The sequence below is a fragment of the Thalassophryne amazonica genome, chromosome 3 (genome assembly GCF_902500255.1).
Source record: "Thalassophryne amazonica chromosome 3, fThaAma1.1, whole genome shotgun sequence".
Taxonomy (NCBI): Eukaryota; Metazoa; Chordata; class Actinopteri; order Batrachoidiformes; family Batrachoididae; genus Thalassophryne; species Thalassophryne amazonica.
This window is the reverse complement of record NC_047105.1, coordinates 109,105,226-109,125,187: the sequence shown is the minus strand read 5'-3', so window position 1 is coordinate 109,125,187 and position 19,962 is coordinate 109,105,226. Positions and strand designations below refer to the sequence as shown.

Below are 19,962 nucleotides of genomic sequence, written 5' to 3'. Positions count from 1 at the left end.
GACCTCAAATGGGAGTCAACCATCAGCTCCCTCATCAAGAAGGCCCAGCAGAGGATGTACTTCCTGCGGCAGCTGAAGAAGGCCAAGCTGCCTGTCCAGCTGATGGTGCAGTTCTACATGGCCATCATCGAGTCCATCCTCTGCTCCTCCATCACGGTGTGGTACGCCGGGGCCACAGCCAGGGACAGACACAGACTGCAGCGCATTGTGGCCTCTGCTGAGAAGGTGATCAGCTGTAGCCTTCCATCTCTCCACGACCTGCACGTCTCCAGGACTCTGGGCCGAGCAGGTCGGATCACAGCTGACCCTTCTCACCCTGCACACGGTCTATTCAAACCACTCCCCTCGGGCAGGAGGCATCCGGACCAGAACCTCCCGCCATAAGAACAGTTTCTTCCCCATCTGCCGTTAGACTCATGAACACCTCATAACTCAGTCACCTTAAGCTTAACTCTGTCACTCATTTTATCACGGGTCACTTTAGACAATGTACTTTGGTTTTTAATTGCACTCCTCCCACTGCACTGTTTTTTTTGTTTCTCTGTTTTTCAGTTGCACACAGCCTTTCATATTTCTTTTTTTTTTATCTTATTTTGACACATATGTTACATTTTATCTTAGCATTTTATCTCTTCTTAATGTTGCACCATTGCACCAAAGCAAATTCCTAGTCTGTGAATCCTGTTCACTGGCAATGGCAATAAACTTCTTCTGATTCTTACTCTTACTGCGCATGTAAAGTGAAGCAGTGTGTTTGTCTGTTTTTTTTTTGTTTTTTCTCCTAAAAGGCTCTATCGGTGGCTGCCTCTCTGCGCGGTGTGAGCGATTCAGTACTGCCCTCACACATCTCCATCCCTGGCCACACTGACAAACAGTTTCTGGAAGAAGTCCACTCTTCCTTCTGTGTTTTGCTCAAACTTGAACTGAGTGTTTCGCTTTTTAATTTTCACTTTTTTGGGCAATACACAACACTTCACAAACACAGTAACTCAAATAAAATAATAATAATTAAAATAAACTGACTGCAAGGCTTGCATGTTCAACCTCCAGCTGAAATGCATCTGCTGAATCACATAGAAAGAGGAATTAAAAAAAAAAAAAAAAAAAAAAAAAAAAATCACGCAAGGACCCAGTTTACAACCTAAAAAACAAACAAACAAACAAACAAAAAACTGTTAAATTCTACAAGTTGGTGAAAATAAAAAACAGAAAGCCACATCCCATCACCATTTCAGCAAAATGTCAAAACTTCAGCCCGACTTTGGCTGAGTTCCTGACAACAGGAAAGATCCAAAACTGGTAAAGATGTGAAGAAAAACAAAAAAGGATTACCCAGGAAAACAGAAAGGGATACACTAAATTTGACAATCTCCGTGATGATGCAGCGACATTGTGCCATTGCTTAGAGAAAGCCTTGGACTGTTGATGTTGTTAAAAACGCAAAAGTACTTTTTATCCGATTACTCAATGAATCGCCAGAATAAAATCGATAGATTACTCGATTACTAAAATAATCGATAGCTGCAGCCCTAGCATTAATTGACATTTGCTGTTTATTTGAGAACATTTTATTTAACTTATTACCAGGCAGCACTTTGCAATTATTTTATTTTCCTGTTTGCATGTTATAATAAATTGTTGGTTTAAACAACGCAAATTTAGGTTTGGCATTTTGTTCCCATACTGGACCGAAAATGAACTGAACCATGACCTCAAAACCGAGGTATGCATCGAACGTTGATTTTTGTCTATCATTACACCCCTAACGTAGACAGGTCTGTGCCTTTCCATATAATGTCCAATCCACTGAATTTACTCCAGTTAGACTCCAATTAAGCTGTAGAAACATTTCAAGGATGATCAGTGAAAACAGGGTGCACCTGAGCTCAATTTTGAGCTTCACGGCAAAGGTTTTGAATCCTTATGTACGTGTGATGTCTTAGGGTTTTTTTTGTAAATTTTCAAATATCTGAAAAAACTTTTCACATTGTCATCATATTGTGTGTAGATTTCTGAGTGGAAAAAAAAAAAAACCCTCAATTTCATCCATTTCGGAATTAGGCTGTAATATAACAAACTATGGAAAAACTGAAGCGCTGTGAATACTTTCCAGATGCACTATAGGTGTGTTTGCGTTTGTCTATATGTGGCCCTGCAATAGACTATGACTGCTGGGAGAGCCTCCAGCCCCCCTGTGCAGGGCTGTGAAATGAAAATTGTGAAATCCGAGGAAAATTTGCAAGGAGTCTTTGGGGGGGGGGGGGGGGGGGGTACAGCTCCCCATGAGCCGGGGTCTAGGGCCCTGTGGGGCCCCAAATTTTAATTTTTATCTAATTATACTTTTTCAGCATCTCCTGGAAGAACAAATCTCAAAATTAGTGAATATTTAAATGATCCTACATTCAACCTTTTATTTGACCTGTCAATGATGATGTTGAAATAACACAAAATGACATGGAAGTAGGACCTGGAATGATTTTCCTTTTAATTGTAAAACAAATTATGCATTAACTCAGACCAATTAAACTACATGAAATGTATGAAGACTGAAAAGACTGTTATAGCATTTCAAAAACCACAGCTAAAGCTTGTAGAATATTTGGAAAATCATGGTAAAATATCAATAACATACCTTATAGTAAAAAGTCACTTATATTCTTGTGTAAATTCATGCAGCCTAAATCCATTCAAAGCCACAATGTCTTTTACAATGAAAGAAAGTCTAGATTAGTGAGAAAAAAAAAAAAAAAAAAAAAAAAAAAAAAAACACAATCTTGTCTAAAAATCCTATTTGAACAGCAGAATATTTATTTATTTCTCTCTGTGCGACGTCGGTCCATGACACAGACATGCTGCACAAATCTTCTTTTAAAAACTTGAAAGCTCTAAAAGTTTGGGATGTCCACATGTTAAGTTTAGCTTAAGCGTTGCACAGGAGCCACACAACATCGCCACAGCAACCAACCAGTCCTGCTTTACGACAACTGTAACAGCTACACTGAGTGGCATTTTTCCTCCGCGAAACTCAGCGGAAACTGATTCGTATCTGTAACACACAGATGAGTGTCCGCGGACTTATAAAACTTACACGACGTCGTAAAAAAGAGAACGCTTTGCGATAAGCATTTTAAAAACTCAGTGATGTTCACGATTAAAGAGTACATCACTAACACCCCCCCTATGATGAAATCCGCGGATCCGCAGAGTTTTCACAGCCCTGCCCTGTGACCCTTGACTGAAGTAAGAGAGTACATAAAATTAATGAACATGCAGGCACACACATACATACATCGGGTGTCCCAAAAAATATGCAACATTTTATCAGCAAAGAAAATGGTCAAAGCATATGTCTAGGAAATAAATTTATGGCTGGATAAAAAGCTGAAAGGTTGAAGTTTTTCATACCAATGTCAATATTGGCCCTGCATTCTGTCAGTCTAGCATACAGTCGCTGCACCTGTTTGACACTCTTGGTCTGGTGCCAAAACTCAATAATTTTTGTTCGCTGTGTAATGGTTAATCTTGGCATTTTCCTGAGTTTCGCTTGGCATCAACATAAACTTCAGGGTCTCTGCAAGTAATAAAGAAACATAAGTGATTAAGTTTGTAGCATTTAAGGGTCAAAACGAACATACACACACACACCAAGATATTATGCGCATTTGTTATGGGAAATACATAAAAATCAAGTCATGATCCCCAAGTTTCCCTATCCCATATAGGCAAAAATTGGCCTAGGACACACTGTGTCATCAACATCAACACAAATACAGGGATGTGAAATGAAAATTGTGAAATCCGAGGAAAATTCGCAGGGGGTCTTATTTAGTTTGTCCAGTTATTTACATTTATTGGAAGTATTTTAACACTCATTCTGTCAACACTGCGCCAGGCACAATGCAACTGGGATGCAAGGCTGATTGTAAATCTCAGCAAAATAAGGGATTAACAACAGTGAACCCCCTACAGTGGTTTGTAGATGACTATATGTGATAGAAAGAAGTTAGTTTTGAAATTTGTTCACAACGTATAACAAATACAATTACCTCCGCTGCCTCCTTGCAGAACTCCAGGCCGATGTCTCCGAGGGCTTTTTTCACCTGCCTCCTGGCTCTCCTTAGCCTGGCAAGGTTATGCACTGGCAGCTGATACATTTCTCCTGAAAACACAGAGTTGAGATGATTGTTTGCAGTTTCAGGAAAAATCATAACAGAACATCATTCATAGCGCACGTTTTTGGATTTGTGCATTTAGTAATTTGCCTGATTAGATGAGCAATTAGTAAATAGACCAGACACTGCCAATAGTTGCATGTCTGGAGAAGAAAAAAAAAAACAAAGTCGGAGTTGGCATATTTACATAAGCTGTCGGTATTTCCAGAAGGGGCCTGGTGGGATTTCAGATACCATGCTTCGACTTGTTTATCTGAGAGCTGCTTTGACCAGGATTACTGTACAAATGAGCAGATTTTTGGGCTTGGTAGATCATTATATCTGGTCACTTCACAATGTATTGTTGCCGTTTTTCTTTTTCTTTTTAACGCAGTTAGCGCCGCGAAACAGCGTTAGCATTTGTTAGCTATGTCGCCCGGTTTTGGCGCTTTGACCACCTGCTTACTGAAGCTAGACCGGCACAGACTTAGCATTAACTCAAAGAGTTCATGACAAACCGGCCCCGAGCAGCGTTACCCACCTTATAGTACATGTAAAAATAATAAACAAATAACCGCTTTACGTACCTAGACAAAGGCTCACAAATACATTAACTAGCTGGTCAGTGGAGGAAGCCGGTGCGCTGATGCTCACTCACTCGCGGTTAGCATGCTGGCTAAGTCACATTACAGACGCTGCAGCAGCCTGCTAACGCGAGCATTGAAAGGTAGGCCACGGTGCTGCACAGGAAGGAAAAATTAACACTATACACTGCAGCAGTGACCGCCACCACTATCGAGGGTTGTGTGGGTATTTACCCCACTCTTGCTAGTGAACAGCTTTAGCTGCTAGCTAACGTTATCTGGTCCAAGTGAGTTTTTGTGACTTAAGTTCAAAATGGCGACGACAAAAAGTCGGAAGTCCCAGCGAGGAGGAGCTGGGCGGTGGATGGGTGGAGCGAAACTTTCATTGTTGTTGTACATTATTTATGTAATTACCTATAGTAATATTATTTTCTTTGTGTTTTTACGTATATGTGTAATATTTGATTTTCAATTTGTCGCCGTCCATCTCTTGCCGGAAGCAGCACCCCGTTGGGTAACAATGACACCATTTTTTGTGTACTAAGCTTGGTTTTGATACATCAAAGTACTGTTGAGATGGGTAAAGGTAAAAGTCTTTATATTTAATATGGGTAGGCAATGAAAGCACTAAGCTTATTTCCAGATGAGCCCACGTTTCTCTCCACATCCCCAGTATTCCAGTTCAAAGTTTGGATTGCTGGAGACAGTACGACATTCAGATATAAAGTACCGATTGGAAACTTGGCTGTGATCAGGAAACAAATCCAGATTGCTGGTGACACAGTCCAACATGCATGCTTCATTGACAAAAAAGCCGGAGTGTGGTCATAGCTACTTCCCCATTTGGCAGTTTCACTACCGAATCACCTGGTTGTGATGGATGAATGTTTTGAAAATTCAAATCGCCATATACATAGAACTGTGAGGCTAGGTCTGAAGATCAAGTCTGCCAATTTTCATGAAGATTGGAGAAAATGTGGTCAGGGAGTGCATGCTTCTTTTCATCGCCTGCATATGTCTTATGTGGCATGGCTGTCCCCCTTTGAAGGCTCTTGGAATGTGACCGAAGTATGCAGCCTTCCTTTCCTCTCAACAGGTGTATCCTTCATAGATCAAACAATCCCAGCATTTATTGTGTGTTTTTTTCCCCAACCATGGTAAAAAAAAAAGAAGAAAGAACAGTCAACACTTTTGGGCTTCATTTTTCAATTTTTTTTTTCAATTTCAGTTTATTTTCATTTATATAGTGCCAAATCACAACAGTTGCCTCAAGGCATTTCACACAAGTAAGGTCTAACCTTACTAACCCCCAGAGCAGCACTGGTAAGGAAAAACTTCCTCTGAGGAAGAAACCTCAAGCAGACCAGACTCCAAGGGGTGACCCTCTGCTTGGGCCATGCTACAGACACAAATTACAGAACAATTCACAAAACAAATATACAGGAAATGCTGTTGGTGCACAAGACAGGAGGGTCTCCAGCACAATACCACACCTATGTCTGGATGGAGCTGCACCTTAAAAAGAGAGAACAAACAGAATCAGGCGTCAGAAAGACAAGAAATACAGTATAATTTGTCAGCATTAAACAACAACAAAACAGGAAATACTAAGGTGACTGCCGGCCACTAGCCCTAAGCTTCACTAAAAGACCCAGAATTTAGGTAAAGTTGAGGACGCGGCACGCTCCGTTTACTAATAAAATGAATTAAAAGAATAAAAAGCATAGAACTATACTATGCCAGTATGCTAGCCATACAAAAGGGAAAATAAGTGCGTCTTAAGTCTGGACTTGAAAGTCTCCACAGAATCTGTCTCTTTTCATATGTAAAACTGGATATTAATACTGTTTACAAATATAATTAAGTATTTAAAAATGATTAGTACACTACGGGTTATGACCACTATGCTGTCTTGTTGCATACAGCTGTCAAAGGTTTCCTGGTGACATGGGGTAGGCGTGGGAAAAGCTACTGATGCAATAGAAAAATGCTCCATGTGCTAAGCCATACTCCAATGTGGCGTGGATGGAATTCAGTGGTCACAGAGGACATCCTACCACTGCAGAAAATTGGCTACATAGAGAATATTGAACTTCCTCCAATGAGATTGAATGTAGTGAAGGAAACACTGGTCAGGTCTCAAAGGGTTGCTTCTGAATACGGCGAGACATACGCAATAGTGACATATGACCTAGCAATTGTAGAGCCTGCCCTTCAAATCTAAGCTCAAGAATCTCCTAGGTTTGCTAATGTCTTTGTCTGCTTTGGTGCTTTTTATATTGCCATGGCATATTTCAGTGCTGTAGGTCATATTTTGGAGTCCTCTGGTTGCATTGAGATTCTGTGCTCACCTGACCGATTGATTGATTGATTTGGCAAAATACATGATATGATATAACAATGACAATATACATACAAAACAGCACAGACTTATTTCCATCATGGTCCCAAAGCTGATGTCTTGGTACATGGTTCTGTACGGGGTTTCATTGGCGGAAACCATTTCAGTCGATGCCAGTGCATCCACTTTCTCTTTGCATTGCGGATTCCACATTTCAGACAATTCATTATACAATTTGGGATATCAGACGAATGCAGTGCCCTGCACTGCTGAATTCATTTGCTGAGAACCCCTCACCCCACTCTCTCTCCCTTCCATTGGAATCTATGGCAATTGAAAAATCTGCTTGAGAGATATGATCTATTCTGTGAGCAAACCTGCCAGGGACACCATGGCACTACTGCTAGATTCTGGTTCCTCTACATAGATCTGGTTCATGTATTCCTGTTTTTTGACAGGGCCTGGTGGACAAATGACATATCTCTCTACATTTGTGCTCTGGGCTTGATTTGTCCAATGTTCTTTGCAACTCACAAACCCAACTATGCTCGTTGGATGTCACTATATCGCCTCAATCTACTCGACATGGAAACGACACATCCTGGAATCCAATCAAGCTTTGAGGGAGGAGCACTCTCATTCCAGAGAATTACACAACTCCTTTTCCAGAAGTGCGGTCGATATAACCGTAGAACAAACAGTGAATCGAGATGCAGCCCCCAGGCATGGGGGCATTGCTTCCTCCACACAGAATGTGAGCACTCGCAAGAGGTGGACAGTGATGAGATCTTTCAGGGGGAGGCGATTGTTAGCTATCTTCTACAAATGCCTGGCATCACACTGATGGATGATTCAGTGCAGGAACTAAAGCCCTCCTGGATTGTGAAAGATTATAGTGACCTCAGGAACATAATCTGGGCATTAAAGAACACTCTCCAGCTATTTAGCATTCATGATGACACCCTGTATTGCCTCAACACTGGCAGAGCTGTGTCTGACAGTGTGAATAACCTCCTACAGCCTAAAGACACAGGATCCACTTGGCATCAAGAATTTGTGAATGACTGTAAGGATGGTGGGCACTTTGAACAGGCAATTAAGTGAAGAAAGGTGAAAAATTTCACTCAAGATGCCGTGAGAGTCAAAGTCACCACAAAAGACAAACAGGTCAAAGAGGCAAAATGCACCAGGGACATATTTGAACAGCTGCTGTTCTTGTCATTTTTCCAAAAACTTGATCTCGGTCTCATCCTGTCCTATCCGCTTACCCCAGTTACTTTCTCTTTGTGTCATATCATCGTCGATATGAACAAACCCTCCAAGGGCATTCTGATGGAGAACTTGGGAGCAATGGCGACTGCTAATGCGATGCCCGACAAAACAGACTTCTACATAATTGACACTATGTTCTTCCTATGAACCCTCAATATGCCATCCACCTTCAGAGGCATGGCAATGCCGATTCTCAAGCAATCAGGTAGCAATGCAAATGTGGTACACATTGTGTCTGACACCTATATCCCGATGGAACAACTATAAAAGATATCGAACATGATTAGCGAGGTGGCACAGAAATTTCATACTAGATCTCTGGTCTATTTCACAATAGACCAGCTGATCCTAAGAGCCCTGTCCCACTAGGGAGAGGATTAATTGTGCATGAATTGAGTATACAAATTGCGGGTGTTCGTTGTCGTCCGCAACAAAAATGGCCAAAAATGACAAATGTCCCAGTATGAATTATGGATATATTGATAACATATAGCAAATATATGATGAACAATCACGGTTATATAACGCATGTAGTGAGGAAACTGATCTGATACATTGAGATTATCACGGCAGTGTTATGGGTGTATTATGAATGCATCGCACACGTGTTGCGTGTGCATGGCATCTTCATTGCGGTCATAAAATAAGTGCACTCGTTCCTTTCGGCACCACTATTCACACCAGCAATACAGCCTCTGGAGCAAGTACTGGACTTGGACAAGTTGATCACAGAGTTAATGTTCTTGTTGTCATGCGAGGGTTAACTGTTCATGAGTTTGGGGAACGGGAGGGGGGAAGCCGCTCAGAGTGTGAGACACTGGTTTTTTTTTTTTGAAAGTGTCACAGAAAACAGACTTCAGCGTGAGTTGTGGCTAAACAGCAACTCTTCCTTTTGTTGGTGTTGTGTGGGCCGCTGAAGAGGAGGTACTGCTGGCCCACCACCACCAGAGGGCGCCCTGTCTGGAGTGCGGGCTCCAGACACCAGAGGGCGCTGCCGCCTCACAGGAGCAGCCAGGGTGACAGCTGTCACCCATCACCTGAGACGAGACAGCTGATATCAATCAACAGGGAGGTATATCAGCAGGACGGCATCTCTACCTCATTGCCGAGATATCGCTCTACCAAGGAGGTAACGAACTCAGCCAGTTACTCTATTCTAAGAGTTAATACTTTTTGCTTGTGCTTAAGGTCAGCTGAAGACAGTGTTGGACGTGACTAGATAAGTACTCACCTTCCAATCCTTCAGTGTTGTTTTTGAGAAGAGGTGGAGGTGGTGTTTCCACCCTGTGTGTTGCTGGGTGCAGCCGCACCCACACCTGACTGTTTCTGTTCCTTGCCAGCAGTACCGGATCCGACGAGCGGAGGCAGTGGCCACCTGGGGTTCGGGACTTGGCGGCTCCAGTATCCCCGGGGTTCGGTGGCAGAGGAAATCGGGTGGTTCCGGTTCGACTCGGACAGACGTCTCCTATCGTCGAGCCTGCCCACACGACACCTTTAGAATTCGGTTACTGCTGTATTTGTAATCTGTTGTGTTTGTTGTGTGAGTTCACAACAGTAAAACTTTGTGATTTGACTTTCTCCATTGTCCGTTCATTTGCGCCCCCTGTTGTGGGTCCGTGTTCCTACACTTTCCCAACAGGATATCTCGGCCAACGTCATGGATCCCGAGGGGCGTCAACCGGCTGTTGAACAGCCAATGGAAGAACAGGACATGCAGGCGTCCGCAGGAGGGGTAATCGGTGAGTTGCAGTGGATCCTCACCGCTTTCACGACTCGGTTAGATTTAATGACCGAGCAGAATGTCCTCCTGAACCGCAGGGTGGAGGCTCTCGCCGCGCAGGTGGAAGCACGCCCTCCGGGCGCCGCTGCGGCTCTCCCTCCCGTAGACCCTGTGCGTAACATTGACGTTCCACTGGTCGTTCAACGACCCCTCCCACCTTCCCCGGAAGCATACATAAGCCCCCCAGAGCCGTACGGAGGCTGTGTGGAGACGTGCGCGGATTTCCTTATGCAGTGTTCGCTCGTCTTCGCACAGCATCCAGTTATGTACGCGACTGATGCTAGCAAGGTAGCTTATGTAATAAACCTGCTTCGCAGCGAGGCACGCGCTTGGGCTACAGCGCTCTGGGAGCAAAAGTCACGGCTCCTTCAGACATATGATGGGTTTGTGAGGGAGTTCAGAACCGTGTTCGATCACCCCAATAGAGGAGAAACCGCTTCAACTGTGCTACTGTCGATGAGACAGGGGCGTCGGAGCGCAGCTGCCTATGCAGTCGACTTCCGCATCGCGGCTGCGAGGTCCGGCTGGAATAGCGCTGCCCTCCGCGCCGCCTTTGTAAACGGACTGTCATTGGTTCTTAAGGAGCACCTGGTGGCTAAGGACGAACCGCAGGATTTAGATGGGCTCATCGATCTTGTCATACGGTTAGACAACCGGTTAGAAGAACGTCGGCGGGAACAAGACGAAGGGCGTGGCCGGGCACGCGCCGTCCCTCTCCCTTCCGGTTCCGACCGCGCTCCGCCTTCCCCACGCTCCACGGCCCCTGCGCTCCGTGGGGCCACAGCTCCCCCTACTGATGAAGCTATGGACACGAGTAGGGCAACATTTAGGGCACCAGACGCACAGAGGAGACGGGCCCACGGAGCCTGTTTTGTTTGTGGTGCGATAGAGCACCATATGAGGGACTGCCCCGAGCGGTTCAACTCCAACGCCCCGCCCCTAGAGACTGGGCTAGGGGTGGGCCGAGACATTCATGTGGGACACACCCACATTGCCACACGACTCCCAGTCACGATCCTTTATGAGGACTCAACCCTGAAGGCCCCAGCACTGGTGGACACGGGCTCTGAGGGGAATCTGTTGGACAGCAGATGGGCCAGGGAGATAGGGCTCCCTCTGGTGGCGCTTACCTCGCCTGTACAGGTTCGGGCACTAGATGGCTCCCTACTCCCTCCGATCACGCATAAGACACCACCTGTAACTCTGGTGGTGTCAGGAAATCACCGGGAGGTGATCGAGTTTTTTGTGACTCAGGCCACCTCCTGTGTGGTTTTAGGTTTTCCCTGGATGTTGAAGCACAATCCCCGGATTGATTGGCCGTCCGGGGTAGTGGTTCAGTGGAGCGAGACCTGCCATCGGGTGTGTCTAGGTTCCTCGGTTCCTCCCGGCTCCCGAGCTAAAAAGGAGGTCAGAGTCCCGCCCAATCTGGGGACGGTGCCGGTGGAGTACCACGACCTTGTCGACGTGTTCAGCAAGGATCTGGCTTCTTCTTCCCCCCCACCGTCCGTATGATTGTGCCATTGATTTGGTTCCGGGCAGTGAGTTCCCGTCCAGTAGGCTGTACAACCTCTCACGGCCTGAGCGCGAATCAATGGAGACCTACATCCGGGACTCGTTAGCTGCCAGGTTGATCCGGAATTCCACCTCCCCGATGGGCGCAGGTTTCTTTTTTGTGGGCAAAAAAGATGGCGGACTTCGGCCATGCATTGATTATAGGGGGTTGAACGAGATCACGGTTCGCAACCGATACCCGTTGCCCCTGCTGGATTCAGTGTTCACACCCCTGCATGGAGCCCAGATTTTCACCAAGCTCGACCTTAGAAATGCGTACCACCTGGTTCGGATCCGGAAGGGAGACGAGTGGAAGACGGCATTTAACACCCCCTTAGGTCACTTTGAGTACCTGGTCATGCCGTTCGGTCTCACAAACGCTCCCGCGACTTTCCAAGCGTTGGTTAACGATGTCTTGCGGGATTTCCTGCACCGGTTCGTCTTCGTATACCTAGACGATATACTCATCTTTTCTCCGGACCCTGAGACTCATGTCCAGCATGTACGTCAGGTCCTGCAGCGGTTGTTGGAGAATCGGCTGTTTGTGAAGGGCGAGAAGTGTGAGTTCCACCGCACGTCTTTGTCCTTCTTGGGGTTCATCATCTCCTCCAACTCCGTCGCTCCTGATCCGGCCAAGGTTGCGGCGGTGAGAGACTGGCCCCAACCCACAAGCCGTAGGAAGTTGCAACAGTTTCTAGGCTTTGCTAATTTCTACAGGAGGTTCATTAAGGGCTACAGTCAGGTAGTTAGCCCCCTGACAGCCCTGACCTCACCAAAAGTCCCCTTCACCTGGTCGGATCGTTGCGAAGCCGCGTTCAAGGAGTTGAAACGGCGCTTCTCGTCTGCACCTGTTCTGGTGCAGCCCGATCCTAGTCGCCAGTTAGTGGTTGAAGTGGACGCCTTGGACTCAGGGATAGGACCCGTGCTGTCCCAGAGCGGGAAGACCGATAAGGTCCTTCACCCGTGTGCCTATTTTTCCCGCAGGTTGACCCCAGCCGAACGGAACTATGATGTCGGCAATCGAGAGCTCCTTGCGGTGAAAGAGGCTCTTGAGGAGTGGAGACATCTGTTGGAGGGAACGTCCGTGCCATTCACGGTTTTCACTGACCACCGGAACCTGGAGTATATCAGGACCGCCAAAGCGGCTGAATCCCAGGCAAGCCCGCTGGTCACTGTTCTTCAGACCGTTTGACTTCCGGATCACCTACCGTCCCGGGACCAAAACCAGAGATCGGATGCCTTGTCCCTGGTACATGAAGATGAGGTCAAACGGAGTCGTCGGATCCCCCGGAGCCCATCATACCCGGAGTTCGCTATCGTGGCCGCCCTCACCTGGGACGTGGAGAAGACCGTCCGGGAGGCCCTGACATGAGACCCGGACCCCGGCACCGGACCGAAGAACAAACTCTACGTCCCACCAGAAGCCAGGGCTGCGGTTCTGGACTTCTGTCACGGTTCTAAGCTCTCCTGTCATCCTGGGGTGCGAAGAACCGTGGCAGTCGTCCGACAGCGCTTCTGGTGGGCGTCCCTGGAGGCCGACATCCGGGGTTACATCCAGGCCTGTACCACCTGCGCCAGGGGCAAGGCCGACCACCGCAAGACATCGGGATTGCTACAGCCGCTGCCCGTGCCTCACCGCCCCTGGTCTCACATCGGCCTGGATTTTGTCACGGGCCTCCCGCCGTCCCAGGGAAACACCGTCATCCTCACGATAGTGGACCGATTCTCCAAGACGGCCCACTTCGTGGCCCTCCCGAAGCTACCAACGGCCCAGGAGACAGCGGACCTCCTGGTCCACCACGTTGTCCGTCTGCATGGGATACCATCAGACATCGTCTCCGATCACGGTCCCCAGTTCTCCTCGCACGTCTGGAGGAGCTTCTGCCGGGAACTGGGGGCCACGGTCAGTCTCTCGTCCGGGTATCACCCCCAGACCAACGGGCAAGCAGAACGGGCCAACCAAGAGATGGAGCAGACCCTACGTTGTGTGACAGCCGTGCACCCGATGGCCTGGAGTACCCACCTGGCCTGGATCGAGTACGCCCACAACAGTCAAGTATCATCAGCCACCGGCCTCTCCCCTTTTGAGGTGTGTTTGGGGTATCAGCCCCCGTTATTCCCCGTGGTCGAGGGAGAGGTCGGTGTGCCCTCGGTCCAGGCCCACCTACGGAAGTGCCGTCGGGTGTGGCGTGCCGCCCGTTCTGCTTTGTTGAAGGCCCGGACGAGGGCGAAGAACCATGCAGACCGGCGGCGGACCCCGGCTCCTACGTATCGTCCTGGGCAGGAAGTGTGGTTGTCCACCAAGGACATTCCCCTACAAGTGGACTCCCCAAAACTACAGGAACGATACATTGGTCCGTTTAAAATTCTCAAGGTCATCAATCCCGCCGCAGTGAGGCTTCAGCTTCCGGCCTCACTGCGGATTCATCCAGTGTTCCATGTTTCCAGAATCAAGCCTCATCACACCTCACCCCTCTGCACTCCGGGTCCGGCACCACCTCCTGCCCGGATCATCGACGGCGAGCCGGCTTGGACTGTACGCCGGCTCCTGGACGTCCGACGGATGGGCCGGGGTTTGCAGTATCTGGTGGACTGGGAAGGGTACGGCCCCGAAGAGCGCTCCTGGGTGAAGAGGAGCTTCATCCTGGACCCGGCCCTCCCTGGCCGACTTCTACCGTCGCCACCCGGACAAGCCTGGTCGTGCGCCAGGAGGCGCTCGTTGAGGGGGGGGTCCTGTTGTGTGGGCCGCTGAAGAGGAGGTACTGCTGGCCCACCACCACCAGAGGGCGCCCTGTCTGGAGTGCGGGCTCCAGACACCAGAGGGCGCTGCCGCCTCACAGGAGCAGCCAGGGTGACAGCTGTCACCCATCACCTGAGACGAGACAGCTGATATCAATCAACAGGGAGGTATATCAGCAGGACGGCATCTCTACCTCATTGCCGAGATATCGCTCTACCAAGGAGGTAACGAACTCAGCCAGTTACTCTATTCTAAGAGTTAATACTTTTTGCTTGTGCTTAAGGTCAGCTGAAGACAGTGTTGGACGTGACTAGATAAAGTACTCACCTTCCAATCCTTCAGTGTTGTTTTTGAGAAGAGGTGGAGGTGGTGTTTCCACCCTGTGTGTTGCTGGGTGCAGCCGCACCCACACCTGACTGTTTCTGTTCCTTGCCAGCAGTACCGGATCCGACGAGCGGAGGCAGTGGCCACCTGGGGTTCGGGACTTGGCGGCTCCAGTATCCCCGGGGTTCGGTGGCAGAGGAAATCGGGTGGTTCCGGTTCGACTCGGACAGACGTCTCCTATCGTCGAGCCTGCCCACACGACACCTTTGGAATTCGGTTACTGCTGTATTTGTAATCTGTTGTGTTTGTTGTGTGAGTTCACAACAGTAAAACTTTGTGATTTGACTTTCTCCATTGTCCGTTCATTTGCGCCCCCTGTTGTGGGTCCGTGTTCCTACACTTTCCCAACAGTTGGTGTTACATAAAAGTTCTGGAGGAGACCCGATTGCAGCAGCTATTAGGTCTTTGTGGATTTACACAGCCAGACCAGCACTGGCAGGTATGTCGCTTTTGCCACATATAGTACTTTGGGTTTACGTGCCGTGTTTGTTATGCATTCACAGATTGTCCGCAAATCAGCTGCAAAGCAGATGTAATAAAAACGCTTTATTCATGGCCAATTTGTATGCATTCGCTACAACATATTTTAGTTTGTGATATGGACGTGTTAGGCACGATAAATATCTGTTTTTCACACTGTCCCGGTCCGCTGCCAAGCCGCAAATCCCCATCAGTTGCGGATATCAGTGGTTAACGGCAGATATACAGCACATAGAGTGAGTATGTATTGTGTATGAATTGAGTATGTATGGAGTATCATCCGCATCCAGATTTTTGAGCTACTCAAAAATCCTGGCTGCAGACATGCGTGCCTCTGCGGATGATCACGGACGTGTTCGGATGACGGCTGACTCATACAGGCATGTTACACGGATATTGCGGATATTTGGCGAATATGGGCCAATTTTGTGCGCAATCCATACGCAAATCCTCCTAAACGCCAGTGGGACAGGGCCCTAACACTGCATGACGCTCCTCACAGTTCAAAAAAGAGTTGTTGGTCTTTTTGCGGGAGGAATGGACATCAGAGACATATGCTTCTACACTTGAAGGACATGAGCTTTACTTTGCCTTAGAAAATGAATGCCATCTTTACACTGCAGATGGGGGAGCTGTCAGAAGGAGCCAGGTTCATGAGCTTCAAAGCTGTCAAGAAGAAACAGACACTAATTTGCTCTTCCACACAAAATTTGTTGCTGTCACTCATGATGAGGCCCCAGTGATCGTCATTCAGAGTAATGACACTGGTGTCTTTGTGCTTCTTGTTCATCATGCTAGGTATATCAATGATCAGATTTGGATGGACGTGTTCTGAACCTGACCAGTGTCAGTGAAGCAAGACTTCATCTCCTCCGCAAATTATATTATATTATGGCAGTACGGTGGCTTAGTGGTTAGCTGCCTCACAGCAAGAAGGTTCGATTCCCGCCTGTGGCCTTTCTGTGTGGAGTTTGCATGTTCTCTTGTGTTTGCGTGGGTTTCCTCCGGGTGCTCTGGCTTCCTACCACATTTAAAGACATGCAGGTTAGGTGAATTGGAAACTTTAGAATTGTCCAGGTCTCCCTTGCAATAGACATCTCTATCTCAATGGGACTAATCTGGTTAAATAAAGGTTAAATAAAATTAAAAAATATGCCCCAAAGAAAGAAACAGATCCACTAGAGAAGATCAAGGCTACAGATTCCTGCTGCTTACCACCACACCAGAGAATGCTTCAGCAGAAGTTACTAAGAACTAATTTTGTGACATTTGTTTGGAAAAATGCAAGGGATCCCCAACCAATAGCATTTGGTCCTGAAGGACATGGGTGGGAAGTTGATCATGAAACACTCAAGATAGTGTGGTTTACAGACCCAAACGTCCCTGCCAACATAGCCATTGAAGAGTCTGATTTACAGGAAGAAACAGATAACAAAAGCGATGTTCAAGAGGGAAGCCATTCTTCAGATGAAGAGGAGAACTTAGATTACTGATGACTGATATATACATGTATAATCTACATGATATACTGATTTAATGAGATGAGGTTGCAGTTAGTATTTTCATGGTTTTTATGTTACATATTCTGACATGTTTTGACTTCACAGACAGTGCTAAATCATTCACTTGAAATATCAAATTAACTAATTATTCTGAAAATGAATGTGGGACCTAATTATCACTTAACCAGTTGACTTCAGTCTATGCGAGTGGCTATTACTGTAGTTTAGAGTGCTAGAATAGTATATATTTAGGCTGATAATGATAAAATAAATTGTTTTTTTCTTCTTCTTAAAATTAGCTGCCAAGGCAATTCAGGTGCATCCATAAATTAAATAGAAATAAATGTGGACCCATAAAAAAGGTGAGCCATCTAGAGGCAAAATGCAAAACAAGAGTATGAGTGGATCTCAGAAAAAGGCTTATTACAGGTCTTAATTATACCATAAGTATGGGTGATATGGACACCAAACTGGTTTTAAAAACTGCCAAGAGCTCTAATCTCAACATTTCATGTGTATTTGGTAGAACATTGGTTATTTTTGGTTTCTGAATGAGTAGAAATGTTGCTCAACCCCAAATCTGCTGATTTTGGGCAACATCCTTGACCTTTTGACCTCTCGTCACCATCATTGGCTGAAAAGTTAAACTTGTTTTATATCAAATAAATCTATAGATCAATACAAACATTTGATATATATTTTGTTATTATGAATCCACTATGAGAGGAGATATTTCCATTTCACCCCAATATTTTGCAGAAAAGCAGAAAGTCAGCTTTTGGTCAAAAAGGGATAATAAAGTCCAGACCCAGCTCTCCCAAGTTTTAAGCACCTCATTTTTGAATGTCCCAGGGTAGACCTTTTCCAAAAATGCCCATTAGAAATTTGGTACATTCCTGGAAATAAATGACCCATGGCTCTTGAACTATAACAACAAGAGCAGAAAAATTAAACTGACAGCTTAATTTACTGACAAGTATCTAGTATAGTCAAGGGAACGTCCAGATGCTATAGAGAGCTTTCTCGTATCATGGACGCATTTTTACAAAAAGGTAGTGGAGTCGTTCAATGCAGCAATATGCATGGAAACAAAATGAATGTTAAAAGAAAGCATATTGCACAATAATTATGTAAATCATACAATGGACATTTTTTTTTATACAATGGGACAAATAATCAACGCCACGTGACATACAATCCACCAGTCAAATGAGAAGGATCTGTTTAGGTGTTTTTACATAATACCTGATAATTTTTTTTATCAGGCATATGATTCAGAAATTATATACATAAACACACCTCCAAGTATGACCCATTGGAAATAGAGTGCTGGAGGTCCGAACATGAAACTTAGGAAAAGAATGACAGGACTGTCACCATGATTAAAGTGTTGACATGAAACATAATAGGCAGACGCATGCACTGAGACTGAGTGTGTTTCTATATCCCAAGTCTTGGACCTGTCAGCTGGCAAGGATAATAATATACAGCTAGTAGTGATTTTTCTTTCAGTGGTTTCCCAGAAGCAGAAGAAGATGTAGGTGAGGCATATTTGGGACAATGACTGTAAAAGGAAAGGAATTGGCAGACAGGACTGGGGTGTTGTTTATGCACCAGTGTATATGGAAGACCATAGAATTGGGAGAGAGAATGCTGCTGTGCAGTGGAGCAGATGAGCAAAGGAGAAATGGTGTATGGGGATAGTATTATCATACAAATTCTAATGTGGTGTAGCAAGTGTCAAGAGGACAAGTTGTGACAGGGTAATTAGTCTCAAACTGGGCCAAGATGAAACAGTGGCGTCTGTGTGTATGCGTTCCCAAGTTGGCAATGAAGATTAAGAAAAGGGGAATTTTGGGCTCAAATGGACAAGGAATTTAGGAGAAACATGACAGAGGAAAGGTAATTGACAGAGTTCCAAATAGGCACATGGAAGGATAAGTAACTGGGAGGATAACTGGATTATGTTGAGAAGAGGAGGATAATTGGGTTAAAAGCAATAGATTTTTGAAATGTATTTGATTTGGCAATAGATAACACCTTTTTACCCTGAAGAAAGTAAATCAGTTTGTGACAGACAGTAATGGAGGCAGACAAAATAGACTTTGTAATGTGCTAAAACCACATTAGAAAGAAATCTGAATAGATAAAGAGGGGCAGTGCAACATAGTCCTGATAAATGGAGAAAATGTGTCAGCAAGAGAACAAGACTAGAGCAAGCCATACCAAGGATATTATTATATCATATATCATTATTATAATTTTATTTTATTATTACTTCTATTTTGTCATGTGATTTTTAAATGGACCACAGTGGAAAGAAGTGCTTTCACTTTCTTCTGTCATTCATGTATTTTTAGCAAATTCCAATTATATGCACTTACACTCACACTTTTAATATAAAGATGATTTACTGCTCCCTGCTGGAAAATGTCCAAAATGTAATTAGCAACGTTAGCTAATCTTCATAGCTTTTCCAAAACTATTAGTCCTATCAGTGTTCCGTTTTGGTGCCATTCATCCTTGAGCCAAAAATACATAAGCATGCCAAACAGCAAATGTCAGCTGTGCTCTGTTTGTCCCTGATTGAAGCTGCATGCAAGCACGCATGGCTGCTGTAAGCAGGTAGTTTTAATTTGACAAACAAAGACAGTGGCTGAATACATTAAAACCACTAAACATTTCACTCATGGTACCAACATGAAACTTAAAGGGCCTTTCACACCGGGCGCTTTTATAAGCTTCAGGCAATGCCTACCAATGCTTTAACGCCTCAACGTGTGACGTCAGATGCTTCGCTTCGGAAACGGCAAGGGGGGCGAAGATCGCTACATCACACTCTGGCTGTTTCCACAACCAGAAAAAAAATTGAGCGATTGTCATCTTGAATTTGCGTCAGCTGAACCACAAAAAAGCTTTAAAAAACAGCAGTAGAACGATTCTTCCATCACCCTGCTGGGAAAAGCTTTTTTTCAGCTACTTTTCTGAGTGACGCTGACCGAGGGAGGATTGATGACATGGTGGGATATCAATCGAACTGCGACAGCGGGCCGACCAGCATGGAGAAGCCGGGGTTCAGGCCTTACCCCTGGGCAGAGCGAGGCAGGCAGCCGGGGTGATGGAGCAAACTCACTTAGTCCGAAATCTTACACTTTTTGGATATATGCGAAGTCCCAG

The 19,962-nt window shown here is 45.8% G+C and overlaps 1 protein-coding gene across 1 annotated transcript in view; it reads right to left on the bottom strand.

The window, feature by feature from the left end:
• The window catches only part of LOC117507414 (activity-dependent neuroprotector homeobox protein-like), a 30,775-nt gene extending 25,683 nt beyond the window's left edge, over window positions 1-5,092 (bottom strand). The window contains 2 exon segments of the mRNA XM_034167276.1: window positions 4,047-4,159; window positions 4,739-5,092. Coding sequence (XP_034023167.1) covers window positions 4,047-4,154 — 108 coding nt within the window. The 5' untranslated portion in view covers window positions 4,155-4,159; window positions 4,739-5,092.
• Between the last annotated feature and the right edge of the window lie 14,870 nt (window positions 5,093-19,962).